A 24,364-nucleotide genomic window follows, 5' to 3' on the forward strand; every position below is an offset into this window, starting at 1 on the left:
CTCTAAAGTCAATAATATGGCACATAATTCTACACCACATATACTAAAAACTAAATTGATGTTCTTTTTTGAAATCTTGATATTTTATTTTATAATTCAGGAGCCACTACTGCTACACCAGTTGTTTCAGTTTTTGGCTCTTTCGATCCATCTGTATAAATCTGCAAGTAATCACTGTACTTGATCTCTACTCTGTTATAAAATTCTTAACAAATATCTGTTATATTTCTTCTCTTTTTAATATCTGATGTCTACAGTAATGTATTTCCATGGGTCCTAATTCTTTGCTATATACTTGAAATACTCTACCAACCCACCCAAAACTATTTTTTTAATCCTTTCCTTTTTCCAAAACACTTTCTTAACAGGATGACGTTTATTATGAGCTTTCAAGTGTATCCAATAATTAACCATTAACTGCTGTCCCCTGATCCGACTTGTAAAGCAGGCTGATTGGCTCTTGGGTCTGTGCGCGTTGTTTACGTCATGCAATAAGTTGACGTCAGTGACGCAGACGCTGGTTCTGCTTTTGTTTTTTCAGCTTATTTATCACATTCATGTTAAATACGTAAACTTTAATCCACTGATAAAGACAAACCGGGGGAAGATACATTTTCTTTCGATTCAACCTTTTTTGTCTATAGTTATGACGCGATAGAAAAGGTGGGAGGGCCGACAGGAAGAAGAGAGTGAAAACATAATTCAGTTCGTAGACTCCTGTATTGAAGGGCTTTGCTGAACCGGAGGACCTGTTGTTCTGTTGTTATCTGTACTTGGCTTAATGAAATTACTACAGTATACGTTTGATAATAAGGAACTCGCGCTTCCAGCTGTCATTGTGCGCAGGTCAGGTCGTCAGAGGAATCATTGAAGTCAGGTTGGTAGCGCCACTTACGTTTCTGTGACGAACTCATATTTTGCAGACGAAACGGTTGTGTTCTTTAATATGTAAAGAAAGAGAACGCATTTGTGTCCTCGGTGCACTTAAACTATCTTGGTAGGCTAACTTGATGATTTGAAAGACTAGCATAAGAGTGAAAGACAGTTCAACCAATGGGTTAAGAGGTTCAATGCTACTGTGATTTTGTGGCCAGTGGCATTGAAGGGAGGGCGGGTCTGCAAGTCAAACTACCGTGCTGGCTGGAACTTCCAACGTTGATGTTTACAACAGTGTAATGGAAGTTGTTTATGTAAAACAGCTGACGTTTGACCGGCCTTCAGACTAGCCGCTGTCTCTTGCTGTTGGCACGCAGGTACCTAACAAGCCAATTTTGAAGCTAGTTAGCAGCAAGTGTGCTCTGTGGATGCTGACAGCAGCGGTGTATGCTAAATGTAGGCCTGTGTCGGTGATCGTTATTTATTCTGAAGCACAGTTAGAGTGCTGTCAGATTCTGATGGCTGCGTAGGCTTTTTAATACATGAAACGGGACACAACGGCTCATTACTTTACTTCAGTCTTAACCCCTTTATAATCTCGATTTTTTTAATAACCAGGTTTGATCTAAAAAAGTATGACAAGATCCCTGTTCATAAAGTAAATGGTCAAATGTTGCCTTGTCGAACAGTGCTCACTGTATACATCCATTGATCATGTATGTAATGTCATGTCAAAGTATACAAAGAAGAAACATGCCTGTACAAAAAAAGATGTAGTTTACTACTTTATTTTTCACACAGGTAAGTGGAAGTGTAGCATATTGCTTTATATCATCTAAGTGTCTTCCTCCTGTTACAGATGGGTCAGGCACTGTGGAGGCTGCCTCCCAGACAACAGCAGCAGCTTCAGGAAGAGCTCGCTGATCGACTGGCTGAGAGAGGAGGGGGAAGACAGGAGCAAGGTACTCTGCTTCAGAGCAGAAAACAGAATTGACTTGGAAATGATGAAAATTCTATATTTCATTGAAATTTTGAAACTGAAACGTTCTGGTGTAATTTATATAAATATTCCCGGTGTTAGACTGCAATCCAGGGTGCGGCGTCATTTATAGATGTAGCCAAGTTTTCTGAATAATATAGATTTAAATTACTATCTCTTATTTATAATAGTTTTATATGTGAAGATAATGAATCAAAAATATACATTTTCTTCCACTTATTCAGTCCAGGGTCATGGGGTGGGGAGGCTGTCACAGCTATAATAGGGGAAGAGCAGGGGCACACCCTGGACATGTCACTGATCTGTCAAGGCTAACACAGACAGATAACCTGTCACACTCATGGCCAATTTAAATTCACTAATTACACGTCTTTCGAGTGTGGCCAGAGAGGGGAACATGCAGACTCCACACAGAAAGGGCACCTGGCTAGTGGATTCAAACCAACGACTTTCTTCCTGTGAAGTGATGGGGGTAACCACCACACCACTGGGCAGCCCTAAATTCAGCATATATTTAGCATATATTTATTTATTCCTAAATCTGTATATATTATTAAGCATTAATGAGTTTCTTATGCCATGTACAATAATTACACATGCTGTCATTTGAACTGACAGCTAACTGGATTTATCCTCTCCTCTTTAGGTTTATTTTTAACTTTTGGCAGTTTCTACCAAATCCACTGAAAAAAATTAACCAGTGGTGAAGCTTAGAATCAGAAAATGATAAATTTTTCTCCTAGAGGTGAATTTCAATGTCTGCGACTGAATAGAAAACGTTTTCTTCTTTACCCAGGGAGAGATGCAGGCTCCCAGAAAAGAGCTCCACAGCACTGCTATCGGCCTGACATCTATCATCTGCTGAGAACACGCAGTGGCGGTATAAACATACAAACACACACGATGCAATCTGTATTAACAATTCATGCCTGTCGGGAATCCTAACATCTGTGACCATGTCCCCAGGGAGAAAAAAGTCCTTCATTCTCGTTTACTTACATTTGGGCTTCACTTCTCTTCACTTTCACTATGAAATAATCCACTCAGTGAGATCATGTGAGATAAGGATTTCTAAACTAAAACAAGGAAATAGGTTTCTGTAGCATCCTGTCCTTTGAGGCTCCATTTTTGTTTGTGTGTTTGTTACATTGTCCATTCCACACATCAGTCAGGTCCCCCTCTGACATGATCGTGCTTGGGTAAAAAGCTTGTGATGCACATGTACTAACTTGTTATGTTGTAAACTGTTTGGAAGAGGGACAGCTTTATTGAATAAAACCATGCTGATCGCATCTTGCAGACATCTGCTCTGTCAGTTGATTGCACCACTTGATAAACCTAACTACACAAGAAACAATCAAACAGTGTCAGTAACTACAGCTTGTTGGTCCAACATAAACTAATCAAAGTCTATTGGCAGCAACCAAACAACCCAATGACATCATACTCTGTACTAAACATGTAACTTTAGACACTTATTTCTTAAAGCCAACTTGACATATAATGTTAAATCGATGCCTTTATTAATGTAGTGTTTCATCTCCACTTCAGTACTGTTTAGTTGCTTCTTTTTACATTTTGTACATAATCAGAATAGCTATAGTTAATAGGCTATTACTTTTGATTCATATGCAGGATGTTAAACCTAAGAAAGAGATAAATACTTTCATCCAACTTGATTATTAGCCACACAGAAAGGCTCCATCCAGGGTTTCAACCTGGATCTTGCCATTAGGTGAGGCTGGTGGGCTACACCTATTCTATTGTAGGAAAGGACTGTATACTGTCCGAAGGTTTCCAAGAAATTTGGGTGTAATTAGTGAGAGGCATAGCTGTTTGGCCATGAGTTCTGCTTAGTAAATGAGTTTTTTAGCGTACAGTACACGTACAGTGCTACAAGTCAGTTTGTATTTTGAAGTCCTGATACTGGGGTCTCTTAGTTGGCCCCAAGGTCTGAACACACTGCAGCTTAAGAAAATGTATGCAAATCGAAAAACAGAGCAAATTATGAAAACGTCTTCATCAATTTCACAGCTCATATGTTCTAAAAGCACGCAGTGCAACCAAATACAGAAAAATGCTACAACTAAATCTAAATACGTCTGTCTATTTTGTCTCTCCTTTTTTGGTAGGTAAGGAACCTCATGGTTTTATAGACTTGGAGATGCTGCCACCTGAACTGGGCATCACCATACTGTCATACCTGAATGCTACTGATCTGTGCCTGGCTGGATGTGTGTGGCAGGGTCTGGGAAATGATGAATATCTTTGGCAGGGGTAAGGCACTTCACCTCGGTTTTTTTCTTGTGGTAATTACATTCTTACTAGAAGTGTTAAAAATGTCTATGTTGTTTGTTTTTTTAATAATCCATGTCAATTCCTCCAGGCTATGTAAGTCCACTTGGGGCCACTGCTCCATCTACAACAGAAGGCTTCCTGCTGGTTTCTCATATAGAAGACTATACCTACAGCTAGATGAAGGCAGCCTGACATTCAATGCTAACCCACAGGAGGTAATATATAAAGTTACACCCAGGATCTGTAGTAGAGACGCATCAACTGTGAATATTTCTTTTGTTTCCATCAAATCTCCTGCCAGCCAATATGTTAATTTTTCCAGGATTTCAGTGTAAGAACAAAATAACTTAATCCCCGTCCTTCACCTGACCTAATGATTTAGTCAAAGGGTCAGTATTGGTTGATGCGCACATCTGGATTTGGGGCATCTGCAGTCTGTTGTCTAAACCTTCAGTGATAACAGTTGATACAGTTATACACTGGAGGAAATAAGTATTTGATCCCCTGCTGAATTTGTAGGTTTGCACACTTACAAATAAATGAATAGCATCTGTGTGAAGGGAAGCCAATACAGGCGAAATATTTATCTCTCTTTCTGGTCCCTGTCAGTACTCCTGCTGGAACATTTTGGATCAATTGAAGGCTTTTCAAGGAGCTTTTAGTTTTTAGCAATAAATGCATGAATTAGTTTTTCAACGTCACTCTGAGACAGGATATTTCTAATTTTAGAGATGTTGCGCAAATGGAAGAAAGCAGTCTTACATATTTGTTTAATATGTGCGTTGAAGGACATGTCCTGGTCAAAAATGACTCCAAGGTTCCTCACAGCGTTACTGGAGGCCAAGGTAATGCCATCCAGAGTAAGAATCTGGTTAGATACCATATTTCTAAGATTTTCAGGGCCGAGTACAATAACCTCAGTTTGATCTGAATTAAGAAGCAGAAAGTTAGCGGCCATCCAGGTCTTTATGTCTTTAACTAATTGGTGTGTGTTATCTGGCTTCATGGACAGATAGAGCTGGGTGTCATCTGCATAGGAGTGAAAATGTATGCTATGTCTTCTAATGATGCTGCCTAAGGGAAGCATGTATAATGTAAACAGAATTGGTCCTAGCACTGAACCCTGTGGAACTCCATAATTAACCTCAGTGTGTGAAGAGGATTCTCCATTTACATGTACAAATTGGAGTCTATTAGATAGATATGATACAAACCACTGCAGCACAGTACCTGTAATACCTACAGCATGTTCTAATCGCTCTAATAGGATATTATGGTCGACAGTATCGAACGCTGCACTGAGGTCTAGCAGGACAAGCACAGAGATGAGTCCACTGTCAGAGGCCATAAGAAGATCATTTGTAGCCTTCACTAAAGCTGTTTCTGTGCTGTGATGAGCTCTGAAACCTGACTGAAACTCTTCAAATAAACCATTCCTCTGCAGATGATCTGTTAGCTGTTTGACAACTACTCTTTCAAGGATGTTTGATATGAAAGGAGACTGACTTATAATTGGTGATGGCTAAAAAGTGTCTAAAAGTGATGGCTTTTTAACTACAGCCAGCTCGAAGGCCTGTGGTACATAGCCAATTGAGTCGATAGGTTGATCATATTTAAGACTGAAGCATTAATTAATGGCAGGACTTCTTTGAGCAGTCTTGTAGGAATGGGGTCTAAAAGACATGTTGATGGTTTGGAGGAAGTAATTACTGAAGTTAACTCAAAAAGAAAAATCTCTAAATAAATATCAATGGTGCTGAAAGTAGCTGTAGATAATGTTACATCTGTGAGATGATTATGGGTAATTTTTTCTCGAATGGTCAAAATTGAGTTTGCGTTTTCCAACAGGGGTTGACAAGGCTAAACATCAGGCTTTCAAATGAATGAAAACTCTGTTTAGGTCTTTGGTTGATAAACAAGCTAGAGTGGGAGATTGCTAGCGTAACAAAATAAACTAGCAACTTGACTGCTCATCAGTTTGGTAACTCTTGTAGTTCAGCAGCGCAAATGACGGCGCTGGGCTGGGGTCAGCATTTACTCAACGTTAGTGTCATTGTGGGTTATTGGCTAGCTTAGCTTTAGCATGCTGTCTGTGCAGGTGCATGTTGTGTTAGCAACATTGTGCTGTTGTTTCCCTCAAGTAGTCTCTACTTTACCATTGCGCTCGTGTCCCTTTGTGCGAAAAAAATAAAAGTAATCTCCGTATCCACACTATAAACTGGGCCACTATTTTCCTTTCCCCAACACACGAACTGAAATCAGCTAATCGTAGTGAGAGTGCAAGAACCGATAAGCAGAACCAATACGCAGGCAGACTGACGATTCCAAGGAACTGGACTACTTCTCGATGTCCATCCCTAGTCAGAGGATGTCATGGACAAGATTGTAGACGTGCACAAGCCCTACACTGGGCTACAAGCCCATCAGCAAAAAGCTCATTGAGAAGGTGACAACTGTTGGTGCGATTGTTTGGACATAGCAAAAATATAAAATGACCATCAGTCACCTTTGGTATGGAGCTTCCTTCAAGATCTTACCTCATGGAGAGAGGATGATCGTAAGAAAAGTCGTGGGTCGACCCAAAACTGAAAGTAGTTAGGGCCACAGTCACCAAGAACACCATTGGTAACAGTGCGCTGTGATTACTTAAAATGTTACTTGCGACGCCTCAAAGGTCCCCCTGTTCAAAAAGGCACATGTGCTAGCCCGTCATAAGTTTGCCAGTGACCTTTCAATTTAATTCAGTTTTATTTATATTAAAATATCACAACATCAGTCACCTCTAGGCAGTTTATATTGTAAGGTAGAGGGTGTACAACAATAATACAACAATAATACAACAATAATAAATAATAAAAAAGTATGATCCAGAGAATACCATCCCCACAGTCAAGCAGAGGGGCAAGCTGTCTTTACACTGTCACCACGCCCATATAATAAATACTGCATGAAAATTGAGTGTTTTGTAGATTGGGAGACGCTGCCGCTCACAGTAAAAGAATTTGTCGGCTACAACTTGTAGTTTTCTCTTGGGAAGCATTTGTTTTAGAGCTGCCTCTCTGTTTGGCGGGCTCTCTGTGTCTGACCCTGAGACGCAGACGTCCCCCTTCCCTGAGTCGCTGAGTCAGTGTCTAGATTCTAACTTTAGTCCTACAAGTCTTTGCTATTTCAGAGCATCATTTTCCTCTTTGTGTTTGTAGGGTATCAGTTACTTCATGTCCAAATGTATACTAGTGGATCACCCCACTGAGCTGGCAAAGTTTATTTTCTACACCAGACGGCTCAACTGGAAGATGCTAAGGATTTATCTGGATGAGAGGTTAATACACACACACACACACACACACACACAACCCCGTTCAGCTATCTTAGTGAGGACCTTCGTTGACATAATGGTTTCCCTAGCCCCTGACCCTAAACCTAACCATAACCTAATTGTAACCCTGACACTAAAACCACATTTTGAGCCTCAAAAAGGCCTTTAAACTTGTGAGGACTGGTGTGTGTGTCCTCACAAGTGACTGTTGGTTCTCACAAGTATAGTGGAATTCAGATTTCGGTCCTCACAAAGATAGCTAGACAGGAACACACACACACACACCCACCACCACCACCAACACCACCAACACCACTCTTCACTTGACATTCACAACAGTTTGTTAAGCTGAAAGATTGACATTTGCAGTTCATAGGTCCATGAATGTTTAGAGACAGTCACATCATAATAGATTAGTTTGCAATCCAGTGTGATGGTGCTCAGAGGGAAAATGTTTACCTACTGTGTCCAAATACATTTGGTCCTAACTATCCCCAAATATATAAATATGCCTTTACTGCTAACTATTAAATGTATTTTCATGTTAGTATAGATATTTTAATATGTTTGTCTGGAACAAGTCTCTCTTGTAAATGACAAATTGAATCTCAATGGGATAAATAAAGGTTAAATAAAGATAGTATCTTTATGCTATTCTGCGACTGTAGCTTGTGTGACTGTATGTTTCTGTGTGGGCAGACGGGATGTCCTGGATGAGTTGGTGAAGCTCCATAACTTCAGTAACCAGTTTCTCCCCAATGCTCTGAGGGATTTCTTCAGACACATCCATGCGCCCGAGGAGAGAGGAGAATATCTGGAAACCCTTATTACCAAGTTCAGCCACAGGTTTTGTACCTGTAACCCTGGGCTTGTTCGAGAGCTAGGCCTCAGTCCTGGTTAGTACTTAGTGTTCCTGCTTTAAGTACAGGAGTTAACTTAAGTGTCACCAGTGTATCTGGGCCTCGAGATGGCTCTTTGATAGAAGAGTGAAAAATGAATTAACTGTCTTCTTCCTCTTCAGCTGCTTCCTTTAGGGGTTGTCACATAGGATCATTTCACCGTATCCCTCGCATCCTCCTCTGTCCAACCAAGCCCGTGCATGTCCTCTCCTCTGTGGGCCTTTTTTCTTCATGTCTGACAGCTCCAAATTCAACATCCTTTGTCCAATGTGTCCACTATCCCCTCTCTAAACATGTCCAAAACCATCTAATCCTTGCTTCTCTGAATTCATCTCCAAACCATTCATCATAGCAGGTCTCACTATCATCTTGTAAACCTTCCTTTTGTCACAAATCCCCCTGACGTCCATCTCCACCCACTCCACCCTGCGTGCACTTGTTTACCTTTCTTGTGCGTTGCGTTAAACGGTTGACCCAGCATATTTAAATTCATCCCCTTTCACTCTTTCTGCTCTGTGTTCACCTTAGCACCTGTCTGCCTCTCATACACACAAGTGTATTCTGTCTTGCTCCTGCATAGCTCCACTGTTGCAAGCTCTCTTTCACCGGCTCTCATCTGCAAACATCAAAGTCCATGGAGACTCCAGCCTGACCTTATTTGTCAACTTGTCCATCACCATAGCAAACAAGAAGGGGCTCGGAGCTGATCCCTGATTTAATTCCACAACCACCTGGAATCCATCTGTCACTCCGACCGCACACCTCACCACTGTCTCACTTCCTTACTCTCCCAGCTGGTTATGCTTCTGATTTTCTGACTTCCTCATACACATTTCCTAGCAGCTCCATTTGACCCTCTCAAAGAACATCTCATTTGTATCTGTAGTGCTCTTTCTTGGCATGAAGATGGCTCATCAGCTTTATCCCTCTGTAGTTGCTGCACATCACTCTTGTTTTGGAAACACTGTACCAGTACCCTTCCTCAGCCATCCTTTGTTAAATAGTCTGATCAAAAACTCCTCCAAAATAAGACATGGTACGTCATTTGAACGACCTGCCTTTCCACTCTTCATCTGCTTCATAGGGGCCCTGATTTTGTCGCACTTTCTCATTCACTCTGTCCTCCATCCGCCCTCCTCTCTCTCATTTTCTGTGTTCATCAACTCCTTAAAGTACTCCTTTTATCTACTCAGCACACTATCTTTACCTGTTAGCACATAGCCACTGCTATCCTTAATCTGCTGCACATCTTTTCCATCTTAATAATCTCCCTGCCTTGCCAGTCCAAGTCCTTTCATAATGTCCACCCTCACATACAACTCACTGTAAAACCTTTTCTTTGGTGCTAGCATTAAAAGAGATGCCCAGCAAACACTAAGATGCTAGCATTCGTGGATATTTTGTTTTTGCCAGAACTGTTAAACTGATATTGTCATTGACAGCGAACCGTCTTGTATTTGTATTGTGAAACAGATAAATGATAATAAGAGTAAAACTGGAAACTTCAGTTTTTCGGATTCAGAAATGTCGAGGGAGTGTGATTTTCATCGTTCTGCTGTAGTAACAACAAACTGTAGTATGCAGACATGACATGAAAACCTCATTCACTGCCACATAATAAGGATGTCAGAAGGTTTTATTCTTTCCCTGGCCTCAGCATTGTTAATGGTCTGTGCATTTACCAAAGGCTTTGTTAATGTCAGCAGAACATAGAGAAACCAATGCCTCTCTGGATTATTGCTAACTCGTCTGAACTGCTTGTGTGGTTAGGAATTGTAGCAGGATTAGTCTGACACTTTAGAGCCCAAGACTAGAGAGGGATGGATTACTGCCTTTCTGAAGCATGCCTTTTCATGGAATTGGTAATCTAACCACCTGTCCCCTCTGGAAAGTCGTGGAAACAAGAATGCTCTAGAGCTATTTAGTAGTAGAAATCACTCAGATTTACAAGTTTTTCTACTTTCTTTTCCTCTCTCCAATTCCAATCTGGTGCCTTCTCTCTGCAGATGCTGTGTATGTGCTGTGCTACAGCCTTATCTTGCTCTCCATCGACCTCACCAGCCCACACGTGAAAAACAAAATGTCCAAGAGGGAGTTTATCAGGAACACACGACGAGCAGCACACAATGTTTCGGATGACTTCGTAGGCCACCTCTACGATAACATATACCTGATCGGCCATGTTGCTGCGTAGCTCCAACTGCCAGCTGACCGTACTGCACTGAAAAAATAAGAACCGGCCTCGTGTCTAAAAGTATGGATCACCACAGAAATGGATTCGAACAACTTTTCACATCTTACGAGGAATACGACAGCTAAATCTTACTGGAAAGATCAGAAACAGAAATAAAATTGTCACTCCACTGCGAGAGACACTGCGCTACCAAAAATTAATGTTGACTTACACATGTGCAAGAACCTAATTTCTTTAAAACCCAGTCACTGCAGAGGAGGAGATTTGAAGTAGAGCCACGAAGACACTGCACTGATTGAAAGGGACTACTGACTGATGGTGGAGGAAGAGCAGGAAAAGCTTCGTCTTCAGTCTGTTTTCAGATGTCGGTAATTCTGCTGATTCCGTTTAGCTAAGCGCTGCTCGTCTCTCAGCTGCAGGACGAAGCCTGGCTCACTCTTGTTGGTAGTGACACACGAAATTAAAGGGAGCTAACACAGTATCAAACATACCATCAGTTTAATAAGAATATTAATTGTTAAGCAGTTGAGCCCATGGTATAAACAGTAGGCTTGATCAGCCGTATGGACACTATGGCTAGTAGATCAGTTGTAGACAGTGTTTTTGAAACTGCTTTGCTGAATAAGCCTAAATATGTCTCAAAACCCTCCGAACTATAATTTAAGCACTGGGTTCTCATCCTGAGGCATAAGAGTCAGTACACATGAACACTAAACGACGCCATGTAACAGGGTTTTACCTGCAGTATCTGTAACAAACAGAAGTTATGGAGGCTATAATACTACTGTGGCAACGCTGAAGTCAAACAGAGGATTCCTGCTGCAAGTCGGAAAGATTTTCTAATTATATTAATGAAAGAAAATTGAGACACTCTACATCCACATGTACTTTATAATGAATGTGTGAAAATATTGTTCTTGCAGGAGGGCTGCTGTTGTAAATTTTAAATATTGCAAATTGCAATACAGTTGATTGTTAGTAACAGCTAATAAACATGCATATCTTTAGTTACTTACATTTAGTTGAAAGTGAGTATGTGATTTTAGAAAATGTGTCATAGCAGTGGCTTGGTGGTGATGGAGATGGATGGCTATTAAGAGAAAAATAGCTCAAATCAAGTGTAGAAGGAGATAATGTTAGCCAAGAAAAGAGGAGTTTTATTGGGTCTTTGGGGATTTGTCTCCTGAACAGGGGTGGGATGCCAGAACTCTGTAAATAACATTTATAACAGAGTATAAATATGATTTAGGGCGTTCATAAAACTGTGTCCTGAACAGTGCATGAGTTTAGCCCAACTGCTACAGTTTAGTTTTATTTCCTGAACAAAAAAGTCTTCCACTTTGTTCTGTGACATTAATCACATGTAGTGTAATTCTGTTTTACAGTAACACCACAACCCCTGCAAAAGCAGTCCCATGCTTTCAGAGATCAGTGAGAGTAGATTAGATGCTCTCAAGTTTTATTTAGCTTTCTATTTATACTAACTAGCTGTACAGTGTCTGAGCTGTTATTGATGGATTTGTAAGGTAACACTACAATAGGGAGGACATAGATTGATTGTGGATACAGATACTCATTCTACTTTTTTACTAAAAGTAAAGTTTTAATCAGGTGACCTGAACCATCTTGTAGATATGCTGCAATATGCTTCGGGTGCTGGGGGGCTTCCCATGATGCACGGAGCACTTCTTCTTCACTCACCTCTTTGTTTTCACGCCAGCACTATATTTAATTATTAGCAATGATTAAACTCTGGTTCTCTCCCGTAGCGTGCTTCCTGTCCTGTCTCTCTCTGCTCTCTCTTCTTCTCTTTATTCACCACCACAATACTCACTCTGTGCTCGTAGCTTCTAACAGCGAGTGCCAACAGCCAGAATGTAGCTGCAGCTAAAGGTATCACAGTGTTCACTTAATGTAACCATAGCAACAAGACAACACATTTTCTGTGGTTTAATTAAGGGTTTGATTTTATTTTATCACAGTGTGGGTATTGTAAAACAGTCTAAAGATACTGGTTTTGTTTTCTGTCCAACTCATTCTCTTCTTTAGATCATTATCACTCAGACATTTGACACGAATGTTTAAATTATGAAATCTTTATTGTTGTTTTTTTCTGTGTTCTTATGCTATGAAAGTCAAAATGCACTGAGAACTTGTTCCAAGGATGTGTCTTTATTTTCCTGACGAGTTTCAACCAAGGGAGAAACTTGTGGCATTCCCTCAGAGCAAGCGAGACAAGCAATGCTCCTCTTGTCTAAATTAAAACGTACGAAAGTAAAGCGATCTCTCTCCTTTAATATCAGATGTGCTGTCGTGAATCCTTATGTTACGCTAGCGTTCTCTGTGTCCATCTCGTTAACAACGACTGAAGCTGTGCAAAGCTGAGATGCCAGCAGCTGCTTTTCTGGTGAATTGCACATGCACAGCTAAATGCACTGAGATCAGTTACAACCTGTGCTTTGTGTCAAAACACAGCTAGCATTACCAAGTAAATGACATTAAGTGATTTATCAAAGTCACAGATGAGTTACCACCTTAGCAGGCGTATAACAGAGTAGATGGAGTATGGAAAAGTATTTACTAACTTAAAAAGTAAACCTCTTAATTCAGCAGATTTTAAAATTATTATTCATAAATTTTACCTTTAAAGAATTTTTTTTCCCAGCGATACGTGAACCAATCATGAACCAGACACACATTGGGCTGTCAGATTCAGGCTTCTTCCCTAAACTTGTCCTGCAAACGTAGACTAATAGAAACCAAAAACCCAACAAATACTTACACAGCTGTGAAAAACCTGATGGGGATCAAATAGGAGCAATGAAGAATCGAACCACTTTGCTCCACGTTCTCAAGGTTTCTAATCGAGCAGCAAGCTATCCACAACTAATTAGCATTAAGAATAAATGAGAGAAGGGCGAGAGCATGATAATGGGACTGACAATAAAAAATACAACAGGACAGTGAGTGTACAAAGGCCCTGAGGTCACGTGCAACACGTCTTTGTGTATAAAAACTGGTAAGAACCAGAAAAGGTTCGGTTTAGATTTCTGCAAGGTCGTCATTTTCTGTTAAGCAAAGTCTGGATTCAGTTAAAGTTAATCTTAGGATATGTGGTTGTTAAGTTCATGTTATTTTGAGCTGACTCATTACACCGGCTTCTTCCTCAAACTCAAAAATAACTGGAGTGTGTAAGAGTGTTCGTGTTTGAGGTAAAACATTCAATCTTGACTCCAGATACTTGATGTGTGTGATTCAGAGACAGACGTAGAACAACCTGTCCCCTGCTGGTATTTGTTTTATGCATTGCAAATGATTAAAGATCAGGGGCTAGAGACACATTCCCATCCATACATACATGTAGGCACACTTACTGCTGTGCATGTGTGACCATATTCATACAGTGCCAACACAACTGATTGCTAAAAGAAGGAACTTAATGTTGTTGTCAGCTGTGTTACTACTGGAAATGCTTCAAAAATTGGACCCTTTTTAAAACGTGGATAATACAGCATTTAATTTACAGAGAGAATGAATATTTTTCATGAAATTAGTGTTTCAGTAATATGTCACTGAAAACACAAATGTACCCACATCAGATGTAATATAAGCAAATGGTTGTCTTGAACAGATTTGCATATGACACTCTAAATTATTTTGTTTAAAGCCATGTTTACTTATTTTTGTATTACATGAGGCACTGAGTTTGTCAGACTCCAGTTATAGATTATACCTTTAGAAGGAAAGACGTGTACAGATGATGTCAGATAATGTGACATTGTGTGGTGTAATGGCTCAGCTTTTGCTGATGATTTTGACCCAAACATGTCTCGAGGCTTCAAAACGATCTGAAACTCAACTCCGTGGTGACATCTGCTGGCCAGTTTGGCTATCGCCACATCATGATTATGCTGTCCTGTGAAACGATGATGCAGACAAGCCCAGTGCAGAGACTGTAATGATCAGTGTGGTTCATCAAGTATCTCCCTCTGTTAATATTTGTGTTGATCACAAGAAATGAATTCATAAAGTAAAACATACAAGACTGTTGTGTTTACTGTAATAAGCACACAGGTTTCCAGCTGTTTATGGCTTCGTTTTTTGCTCACAGCTCTCAAACTTTTGATGTTTTTTTATTACTTTTAAGTTTTCTGGGAGTTCCTGTCATCAGGTTTGTTCTACACACTCTCAAACAAAGCTACAAGCTGGCGTAGTGTGACTTTTTAATTATTTGCATAAATATACACACTACCAGTCAAACGTTTGGACACAGCTTCTCATTCAGTGTTTTTCTGTATTTTTGTGTAGATACAAACTGAAAACATCACATATATGAAGCAAGAAGCGCCTTGAGGCGACTTTTGTTGTGATTTGGCGCTATATAAATAAAATTGAATTGAATTGAAGATGGGATTATATGGGATTATAAAGATAATATATAACTCTAAATCTGTTTTATATTTTAGATTCCTCAAAGTAGCCACTATTTGCTTTTCAATGAGCTTCGTGATGTACCTGAAATGGTTTCACTTCACAGGTGTGCCTTGTCAGGGTATTTAAATGAAAATACAAAATGAGTTTTCCTTTTTTAACTTTTATCACATTTTCATGGGCTAATTCTGACCATATGAACACAAGGAAAGCGGCGGGGCCAGACGGCATCACCGGCCGTCTGCTGCGCTGACCAGCTAGCAGGTGTGTTCACTTCCATCTTGCCCAAGAACAGCAGACCCTCATCCCTGAACGATTACCGGCCAGTTGCACTGACCTCGGTAGTAATGAAGGCGTTCGAGAGGCTGCTGAAGAACATCATCTCCTCCTCCATCCCAGACACCACAGATCCGCTCCAGTTCGCCTACCGACCCAACAGATCCACAGAGGACGCCATCGCCCACGTCCTGCACATCACCCTCAGCCACGTGGACAAGAAACAGGGTAACTATGTGAGAATGCTGTTTGTTGATTACAGTTCAGTGTTTAACACAATAGTGCCCTGCAGACTGTTCACAAAGCTGAGGGATCTGGGACTCAACAGCCATCTGTGTGCATGGGTGTTGGACTTCCTCACTGGGAGAACTCAGGTGGTGAGGGTGGGTAGATGCCTCTCTAACATCTGTCGGGGCGATCGTGGCTCAAGAGTTGGCAGTTTGTCTTGTAAACGGAAGGTTGCCGGTTCGGGCCCCGGCTCGGACAGTCTCGGTCGTTGTGTCCTTGGGCAAGACACTTCACCTACTCTGTTGGCCAGAGGGGCCGATGGCGCGATATGGCAGCCTCGCATCTGTCAGTCTGCCCCAGGGCAGCTGTGGCTACAACTGTAGCCTCCACCAGTGTATGAATGTGAGAGTGAATGAACAGTGGTATTGTAAAGCGCTTTGGGTGCCTTGAAAAGCGCTATATAAATGCAATCCATTATTATTATTAACAGCATCACCATCAACACAGGAGCACCACAGGGATGTGTCCTCTCGCCACTGCTCTACTCCCACACGCCTCCAACACCATTGTGAAGTTTGCTGACGACACAGTGGTGTTGGGTGCCATCTCCAACAATGATGAGACGGCCTACATGGATGAAGTGAAGAATCTGGCATCATGGTGCCAGGACAACCATCTCCAGCTGAACACTGGCAAGACCAAGGAGCTGGTGGTGGACTTCAGAAGGAGTCAGCACAGAGACTACAAGCCCATTATCATCAATGGAGCTCCAGTGGAGAGGGTGCAGTCCTTCAAGTATCTCGGTGTCCACATCTCCTCAGACCTGACATGGGCTGCCCACATTCAGGTCCAGACCAAAAAGGCTAGGCAGCGCCTGTATCACCTACGACAACTGAGGAAGTTCAGGGTCTCTCCAGAGATCCTCAGGACTTTCTATACAGGCGCTGTGGAGAGCATCCTCACACAGAACATCCTGGTTTGGGAACAGCTGTGTTAAGGACCAAAAAGCTCTTCAGAGAGTGATCTGTACAGCAGAACGCTGCTGCAGGATTGCTCTCCCCCCGCTTCAGGACACCTACACCAGGAGATGTCGGACTAGAGCAGATACTGAAGGTCCCGGCCCATCCTGCCAACAAACTGTTCCAACTTCTGCAATCCGGTAGAAGGTTCTGCATCATCCGGGCAAGGACAGAGAGACTCAAGAGGAGCTTCTATCCCCAAGCTATCCAGGCCCTAAACCATTAACCTCTTACTGCTGTGGATGCTCTGTCTTGTAACACAACCACAGTGAACCTTTGGCTTCCTGTTATTTATGAGATATTTGCACCAGAAGCATCAGTGGGGATTAAAAAGGGGGGAAAACTCATGTACGCCACCTGCTGAAACTGTGGTGAAGCACACCACGCTTCGGAGCAGTGTTTTGAAACATTTATGCTTGAGAAGCTTAACACAGTGTTGAAACGTTCAGATTTGAGCTTCCCATCCCTGGGTAGTAGCCCTGTAGCCTTTTTTTAAAAAACAGTTTTAAGTTTGTACATGATTCTTCTTTGGTTGTTCAAACCACTGACTTGAGCTGCCTGGTTATCTGTATTTTTATAAAGAAATTGCATGTCGGATGAAGAGAATTCCACCCTCCCAGTGTGTTTCGTCTATTGCATCTGCAGCTCTCCTTACAGACTGATGTAAAACACTTTTCCCAACACATTTTATTATGTGGGGTTTGGTATCTTGAATGTACACTCAGGATGACCTTCTGACTGATAGACACATTGCTCTAAATAGTGGGCACAAATACACCCTTGTCCAGTGTGCACAAGAGCTATTGCAGCATACATAGTGTGGTTTTCCTGAAAATGGATACAAAGTATCGCCTTAGTGTATTTTAAATAAAGCACTCTGAAGCTCTATGTAGCCATTCTGTTTAATTTTAAAGAACATAATAAAAAAAAACCCATCTTTGATATAGAAGGACAAGTGTCCTTGTCACACAGTTGTGGCTTTGGCACAATTATTAATAAAAGAAGAAAAGCCACATCAAAGACAATAGTTAGTTATTATATCTGTCTATTGAAGGCCTTGCACACAGTATATCGTATTTATTGTCACATCAGTGTTAGTAGGTAGCCACTACATGTTGATATGTAGTGGCATTACACCGCGTTCCAAATTATTATGCAAATAGTGTTTAAGAGTCATAAAGATTAAATAAGTTGTTTTTCATTTAAACTCATCGATGGAATTGTGTCTCAGGACTCTTTGGATCCCTGAAATTAATCTCGGACACCTATGATCATCTGAGGTGAGCCCAATTAACGGAAAAACTACTAAAGAAGGATATTTCACAAAAACGTAAGCATGTTCACCACGATCCAGGGTGATCGTGGCTCAAGAGTTGGTAGTTTGTCTTGTAATCAGAATGTTGCCGGTTCGAGCCCCGGCTCCGACAGTCTCGGTCGTTGTGTCCTTGGGCAAGACGCTTCACCCGTTGCCTACTGGTGGTGGTCAGAGGGCCCGGTGGCACCAGTGTCTGGCAGCCTCTCGCCTCTGTCAGTGCGTCCGAGGGCAGCTGTGGCTACAATGTAGCTGCCATCACCAGTGTGTGGATGTAGTGTAAAGCGCTTCGGGGTTTATAGGGACTAAGTAAAGCGCTATACAAATACAGGCCATTTACCATTTTACCATAATGTTAAGAGATTTGTGGCTGAGTCAGAGCACACATGGGTTCGTGCAGATAAAGGCACAATGATGAAGGTTTCTGCCAGAGAGCAGCTGCTAAAAGGCCATTACAAAGCTGCAAACAGATATTTCAAGCTGCTGGTGCCTCTGGAGCCCTGCGAACGTCAAGCTGTAGGATCCTCCAGAGACTGGCAGCTGTGCATAAACCTTCTATTCGGCCACCCCTAACCAATGCTCACAAGCAGAAACGGCTGCAGTGGGCCCAGAACCACATGAAGACTAATTTTCAAACAGTCCTGGTCACTGATGAGTGCAGCGCAACCCTGGATGGTCCAGATGGATGCAGAGGTGGATGGTTGGTGGATGGCCACCATGTCCCAATAAGGCTGCGTCGTCAGCAAGGAGGTGGTGGAGTCATGTTTTGAGCCGGAATCACGGGGAGAGAGCTGGTCGGCCCTTTTAGGGTCCCTAAAGGAGTTTCTGACTGACCACTTTCTTCCTGGTACAAAAAGAAGAACTGTGCCTTCTGCAACACAACCATCTTCATGCAAGACAATGCACCATCTCATGCTACGAGGAACACCTCTGCATCTTTGGCTGCTATCGGCATGAAAGGAGAGGAACCCATTCTTCCCTGACCTCAATCCTACTGAGAACCTTTGGAGCATCCTCAAGTAAAAGAATATGAGGGTGGGAGGCCGTTCACATCCAAACAGCAGCTCTGAGAGGCTATTCTGACATCCTGCAAAGACATTCAAGCAGAAACTTTCCAAAAACAAGTTCCATGGATGCAAGAATTGTAAAACTGCTATCAAATAAGGGGTCCTGTGTTAATGTGTAACTTGACCTGTTAGGATGTTTTTGATTGAAATAACTTTTGATGTCAGTGAAATTGATCTACTAATGCTGCAAATTCAACAAATGACCATTTTCTATTCTCTACAACCTATAAAACTTTTGAAACTCTGTGTGCGTAATAATTTGGAACAAAGCATTTTAAGTTTTTTACTTTTGAAAAACACTGTTTTCATTGGGAGTTTTGTTCAGTAACATTTGAATTATACTCTAATGGTTGATGACTCGAAAATTATGCCGACTGTCATTTGAATGGACTATTTAGGAAAAACAGAGAAAAATATCATTTGCATAATAATTTGGAAGGCGGTGTATTTATCAGATCAATGACCAAAATTAAAAATAAGCGCCGAGTTCCTTCCCATATGAAGAATATTGGAATAAAATGAATACTAACACGAGACAGAGACTATCTACTGGCCTTTGTCATTAATCAATATCAACATTAAAGTTATCGCTAAGTCACTTACATCTACAGGTTAGAAGCAGTTCTCCCCTCAATGATTCACAATGATAAAACACAGTTCATCAAAGGCAGACATTCTACTAATAATGTTTGAAAATTATTCAACCTCATTAGCCTGGCACAGCCTCACAAAACAAAAGCGATAGTAATGTCACTAGAATCAGAACAAATCTTGGACTGGTCCTTTTTCATAGTTTTTTCACAACTTTGGTTTTGGAAAGTCTTTTATTCATTGGATAACAGGTCTATATAACTTACCCACCAACAGGTCATATCACAATGTTTCACCCTGGAGAGAGGGACCAGACAAGGATGAACACGGTCACCCATTTGCAATTTTCCACAGACATACTGGTCGTCGCAATACACAAGAATTGGAATATCAAAGGTATTTAAACCTCCCTATTGGAGCACAAAATTAATTTATATGATGGAAATGTATTACTGTGTCTACAGGAACCGACAAACTCAGTAGTTTGTAGTTGGATAGAATTAGAATAAATAGATTCTAATAATGTTAAACTTTCAGACCTTACAAACATATTACCATTTCAATTCCCAATTAAATCTTCTTGGGAGGGAAGGTTGGGATGGTTTTAAGGTAACTGGTTTTGTCCAACATAGGCTGGACCAGGGGTAGGGAGCTCCAGGCCTCGAGAGCCGGTGTCCTGCAGGTTTTAGATGTGTCCTTGACCCAACACAGCTGATTTAAATGACCTCCTCAACATGTCTTGAAGTTCTCCAGAGGCCTGATAATGAACTAATCATTTTATTCAGGTGTGTTGACCCAGGGTGAGATCTAAAACCTGCAGGACACCGGCTCTCGAGGCCTGGAGTTCCCCACCCCTGGGCTGGAGTGTGCAGTCTGCATGTATGAAGCCTGGCTCATTTTTGGTGCAGCATGTTCTGGGGTTTAAAAGCCACAGAGATGCAGTGTTTGTGGGAACGGTGCTTGTTCTGTGTTGTAGCGTCCTAATGACACCCAGTTTGTGCTCCAGTGGATGATGATGATGATGATGGAGCACAAACTGGGTGTCATCAGGACACTACAACACTCTTTCAGTGATGAGGATGTACATCCTGGACAGGGAGGAACGCTGGTTTGAGCGCGGAGTCAAGGAGGCCCTTTACGTGAAAAGGGAAAGACCATCTCTGAATCGAGGAGGGGGCCTAAGAGTACATCTGTCACCATCTTACAATGCTGTGATTGCAGCCATTCAACTCTCTGTGAATGCAATTTGCATATTAATGACCTGGAGCTGACCTCACAGCCCATTGTTCATTCAGTGGGCTGGTTTCAGTCATTGTGCAGATGTGCTGTTTATAAGGTTGGAAACCTGCAGTCTGAGGCTACGTCCACACTAGCCCGGATAAATTTGAAAATGGCGCCTGTGTCTGAAAACGCTCGGCGTCCACACTATCGTTTTCATTCGTTTTCACAGAGTTGTGCGTCCACATTGAAATGGCTGAACACGCTTACGTTCCAGTCCTGCGCATGCGTGACATGCAAGACAATTCGACCTGCCTCATTTCTGTCTGCCGCTTATTTACTTTCAGGCTCTTTGAAACATGAGACAAATGGTGACAGCACTTGGTGACAGTGGGAAGGAAGAAATCTCTTTTAACAAGAAGAAACCTTCGGCAGAACCAGGTTTAGGGAGGAGCAGTCATCTTTGAAAAAACACTTAATGACTACAGACATGAGGGCTATAGGTCTGTAATCACTAAAGCTGTCTATTCCAGTCTTTTTGGAGATGGGAATGATGGTGGACACCTTCAGACAGGTGCGAACAGTGGCATTAGTCAGGGAGAGGTTGAACAGCCTGGTGAAGATCCCTCACAAGGCCTTGGTTAAAGCCTGCACGGACAGCCCCTGGGATGCCCTTGGAGTCAGGATATCTTCTGGGGTTCACCACCCTCAGCTTCCTCCTGAACTCCTGTTCCTGAAGGGAGAGGGGGAGGTTGGGGGCAAGGGCAGTAGAGGTAGGGTTGGTCTCAAACCGGCAAAATGTAGAGGAAAAGCACAGAGTTTTTCAAATGGACTAACAATGAGGTGGAGTTGTTGCTGCGAGTAACAGAAAAGTACAAAGTTGCAAATGCGAGTGAGAATTAAAGAATTTGAAGAAAAGATATCTGAAGCATGTACAGACTGATATTAATCTTAATAGGGCTGTCAGAACTGAGAGCAAACGAAACAACTGCTGTATAATGCCCTCCGCTATCTTAGTTTAATTGGTCACATGACTGCATCACATGACTAAAATGCGTCATCACTGTTTTCAAAAAGGCTCCGGTTCGCTGTCCACACTGGGACCCGAAACGGCGTTTTCAAATGTATCCACTTTGGAGAGCGTTTTCAAAACGCTTCGTTTTCCTTGACCAAAAACGGCGTCTCAGTGTGGACGGGAGGCCAAAACGGAGAGAAAAAGATGTGTTTTCAATCAATAACGCATTACTGTGGACGTAGCCTGAGACTGAAGAAGTCACTGGGTTTTATTTTCTCTAACTCAAAGTATGCTGACGTGAGCATGAATGAAGTTTCAAAATGTGGTGGGTTTGAAGAGGATTTAAAGCATTCTCCATTCATTTGAGTGGAAAAAAAAAATTATTGAAAAGTTAAATATGTTAAAAAGTCGGAAAAAAGAAATGTAGCACACGTTTCCAGAAACAGCTGATCGTTTGGCTTCTGTACCACAAGTATGCAGAAGTAGCTTAAGTACAAAATGATAACGTGAACACCTTATAAATGAAACTGAATCAAAATGAACTGAATTCAGTGTTTTCAGATTTTATTTCTTTGTCTGTTTTCTGCTGCAGCAGTTTCACGAGTATTACTTTGCTTTTCTTGATTTTAGCATTTTTGTAAAGTTTCAGACGAATCCTTCACAGTGCATTTTTGTGTCTGAACTACGTTTACTCTACCTTATACCTACAGTTTTGCTGTAGTTGTTATATATACTGTAAGGCAGTGGGTACATTATAGTGCTTGAATTCAAAGACCATAGACCTTTGCATGACCCAGCCCCCTCCCCTTTCCCCTCCCAATGTCATCTATGCCTTTTGACCCCAGCAGGGCTGCCAGACCATCAGAATTTTTCACTTGTGTTGTTCCAGAGTTTTCTAAGCAGCTGCTGTCCAGGCTTTGTGCTCTCAGCTGAAGACTATGCTGTTCATGTCTCAGCTCTTGTCAGATGTTGTACAACACTCAGCCACAGCTGGCAGAGCCATGCAGCCTGAGCAGAGAGCCTCACAATGATGATTTATTAGTTCAGAAGAAACACAAGGACACAATCACTGTTGGCTCACGTTTTCTTTTTGTCTTCTTGTCTGTCCTTCAGTTAATTTACTGCTGCTAGTGCAGTTCTAGGACAGCAGAGAGCTGCTAGCTTATGTTTTCATCACAGACAGGAAGGAAGGAGGAAATTGAACGAGGTGAGTTCTGAAGATTATGTGAATGGACAAAGTTATTTTATCAGCTAAAATGTAGAAAGGAGGAGCGAGTAGTTGCTGATATCTGATGAGGGATCCTCTGATAAAGTTATTTTTAATTAAATATTTTTATACCAAACTTGAAACAGAGCAACACTGCTGGATGTAGAAGAAGCTTCCCATCACAGAAATAATGAGCGTACTTAACACTGTGTTTTCAGTGTTTTCACAGCAACCAGTTGTGTTCTTTGTTGTTTTTAAATCTAGCTTTCTGCACTTTCTTAACTCTGTGAGAGGTCTTTAATTATTAGTGATTCATGAGTCACTGGTAAGTTCAAAACACTCCGATGTGGAAAGTGTTAAAATGATGTGACTGCTCACAGCTGAGGAAAACCTACAATATTCTGATGACAGGGGAATAGAGACGTCTGACATGGAAAAAACATTCATCAGCTCCAAGCTATTAGATTCAGCAATACTGTAGAAAGATTAGTGTGAACGACAGTAATGACATCCAAGTCTTTTTTGGCATCTTCAACACTGTTCAACTTAGAAAAACTGTAGATTCTGCTTCTTTTGAACATGTGTGCATATATTTTCTCATTTATAAATGTTCTAATGTATTTCAGTGTTTAAATCCTCATTCAACCTACTTCTCTTTCAACTCTACCTGCTTCCACATACGTTCATCTATAGACACCATTTCAACTTCAAACTACACAACTTTATAATCAATGTGCAGCATGGTACGCACTGTTGACAGCTACAGTGAGAGAAGCAACTGGCAGTGTGGCAGAAATCAAAGGATTCATCTGAAAGCTGCTGCTGTGTCCACAGCTTTCAGTCTGCAGCCATTCTTTGACCCTCATAATGTAGCACCGTTTCTCTTCTTTCCAGTGATGAATCTCTCAAAGCTAACAGATGTGAACAGATCCAATTGGAGGGAGTACCTTGTAACTGAAGCATAGATGCACAATGTATTTTCAATGAGGAGTTTGTCTTAACAGCAGGAAAGACCCTAGTTTTTAAATTGCTCAACAGGAGCAATTTACCAGGAGCAACACCAGTGGACTTGCTGGTTAAGGTCTTGCATTTAGATGCAGTTTGAACCCAATTTACCAGGGATTTGCTGCAGAGTAACAGTACGTCACTATTTCCTGCAGTCCAACCGAAAGCTGTTGGCAGGTACTTTCAGTTGATGAATTTTTCTTTGGCAGACAGGTGGTTTAAATCTGGGCAGTTGTTGTCAGTTGATGGTTTTCAGATTTGTCTTTTCTGACTGGATGATTAGAATTTCAACCATTTATCTGTCTGTAGTGAATCCCCCACATTTCAGCTCATCTAATGTAATTCCTTTTTTTTCAGTCTGTATAGTTGAAACATACGTATTTTAAAATAAAATACAACACACACACACACA

General features: G+C 41.5%; 1 protein-coding gene across 2 annotated transcripts; it reads left to right on the forward strand.

Annotated features, from left to right (window-relative positions):
- The first annotated feature begins 512 nt into the window (after positions 1–512).
- fbxo8 (F-box protein 8) lies at positions 513–12,862 on the forward strand. 2 transcript variants are annotated; one of them, XM_084932351.1, is made up of 8 exons: positions 513–877; positions 1,736–1,838; positions 2,673–2,756; positions 4,009–4,153; positions 4,263–4,389; positions 7,375–7,493; positions 8,190–8,386; positions 10,396–12,862. In XM_084932351.1, exons 2-8 carry the CDS (start codon positions 1,736–1,738, stop codon positions 10,581–10,583), a joined length of 963 nt encoding a protein of 320 aa, XP_084788477.1. In that variant the 5' UTR covers positions 513–877; the 3' UTR covers positions 10,584–12,862. The 2 variants fall into 2 exon arrangements, with proteins under 2 accessions (XP_084788477.1, XP_084788478.1); XM_084932352.1 differs by lacking the exon at positions 513–877 and adding an exon at positions 929–1,253.
- The last annotated feature ends 11,502 nt before the right edge of the window (positions 12,863–24,364 follow it).

This window comes from Perissodus microlepis, chromosome 6 (assembly GCF_051167445.1).
Source record: "Perissodus microlepis isolate ML-2025 ecotype Zambia chromosome 6, ASM5116744v1, whole genome shotgun sequence".
Classification (NCBI taxonomy): Eukaryota; Metazoa; Chordata; class Actinopteri; order Cichliformes; family Cichlidae; genus Perissodus; species Perissodus microlepis.

Coding starts and splice junctions, on each gene's coding strand:
- fbxo8 (XM_084932351.1), top strand. CDS start 1,736: ATGGGTCAGGCACTGTGGAGGCTGCCTCCCAGACAACAGCAGCAGCTT. Junction 2,757..4,008: donor GCTGAGAACACGCAGTGGCG/GTATAAACATAC, acceptor CTTTTTTGGTAG/GTAAGGAACCTCATGGTTTT. Junction 4,390..7,374: donor TCAATGCTAACCCACAGGAG/GTAATATATAAA, acceptor TTGTGTTTGTAG/GGTATCAGTTACTTCATGTC.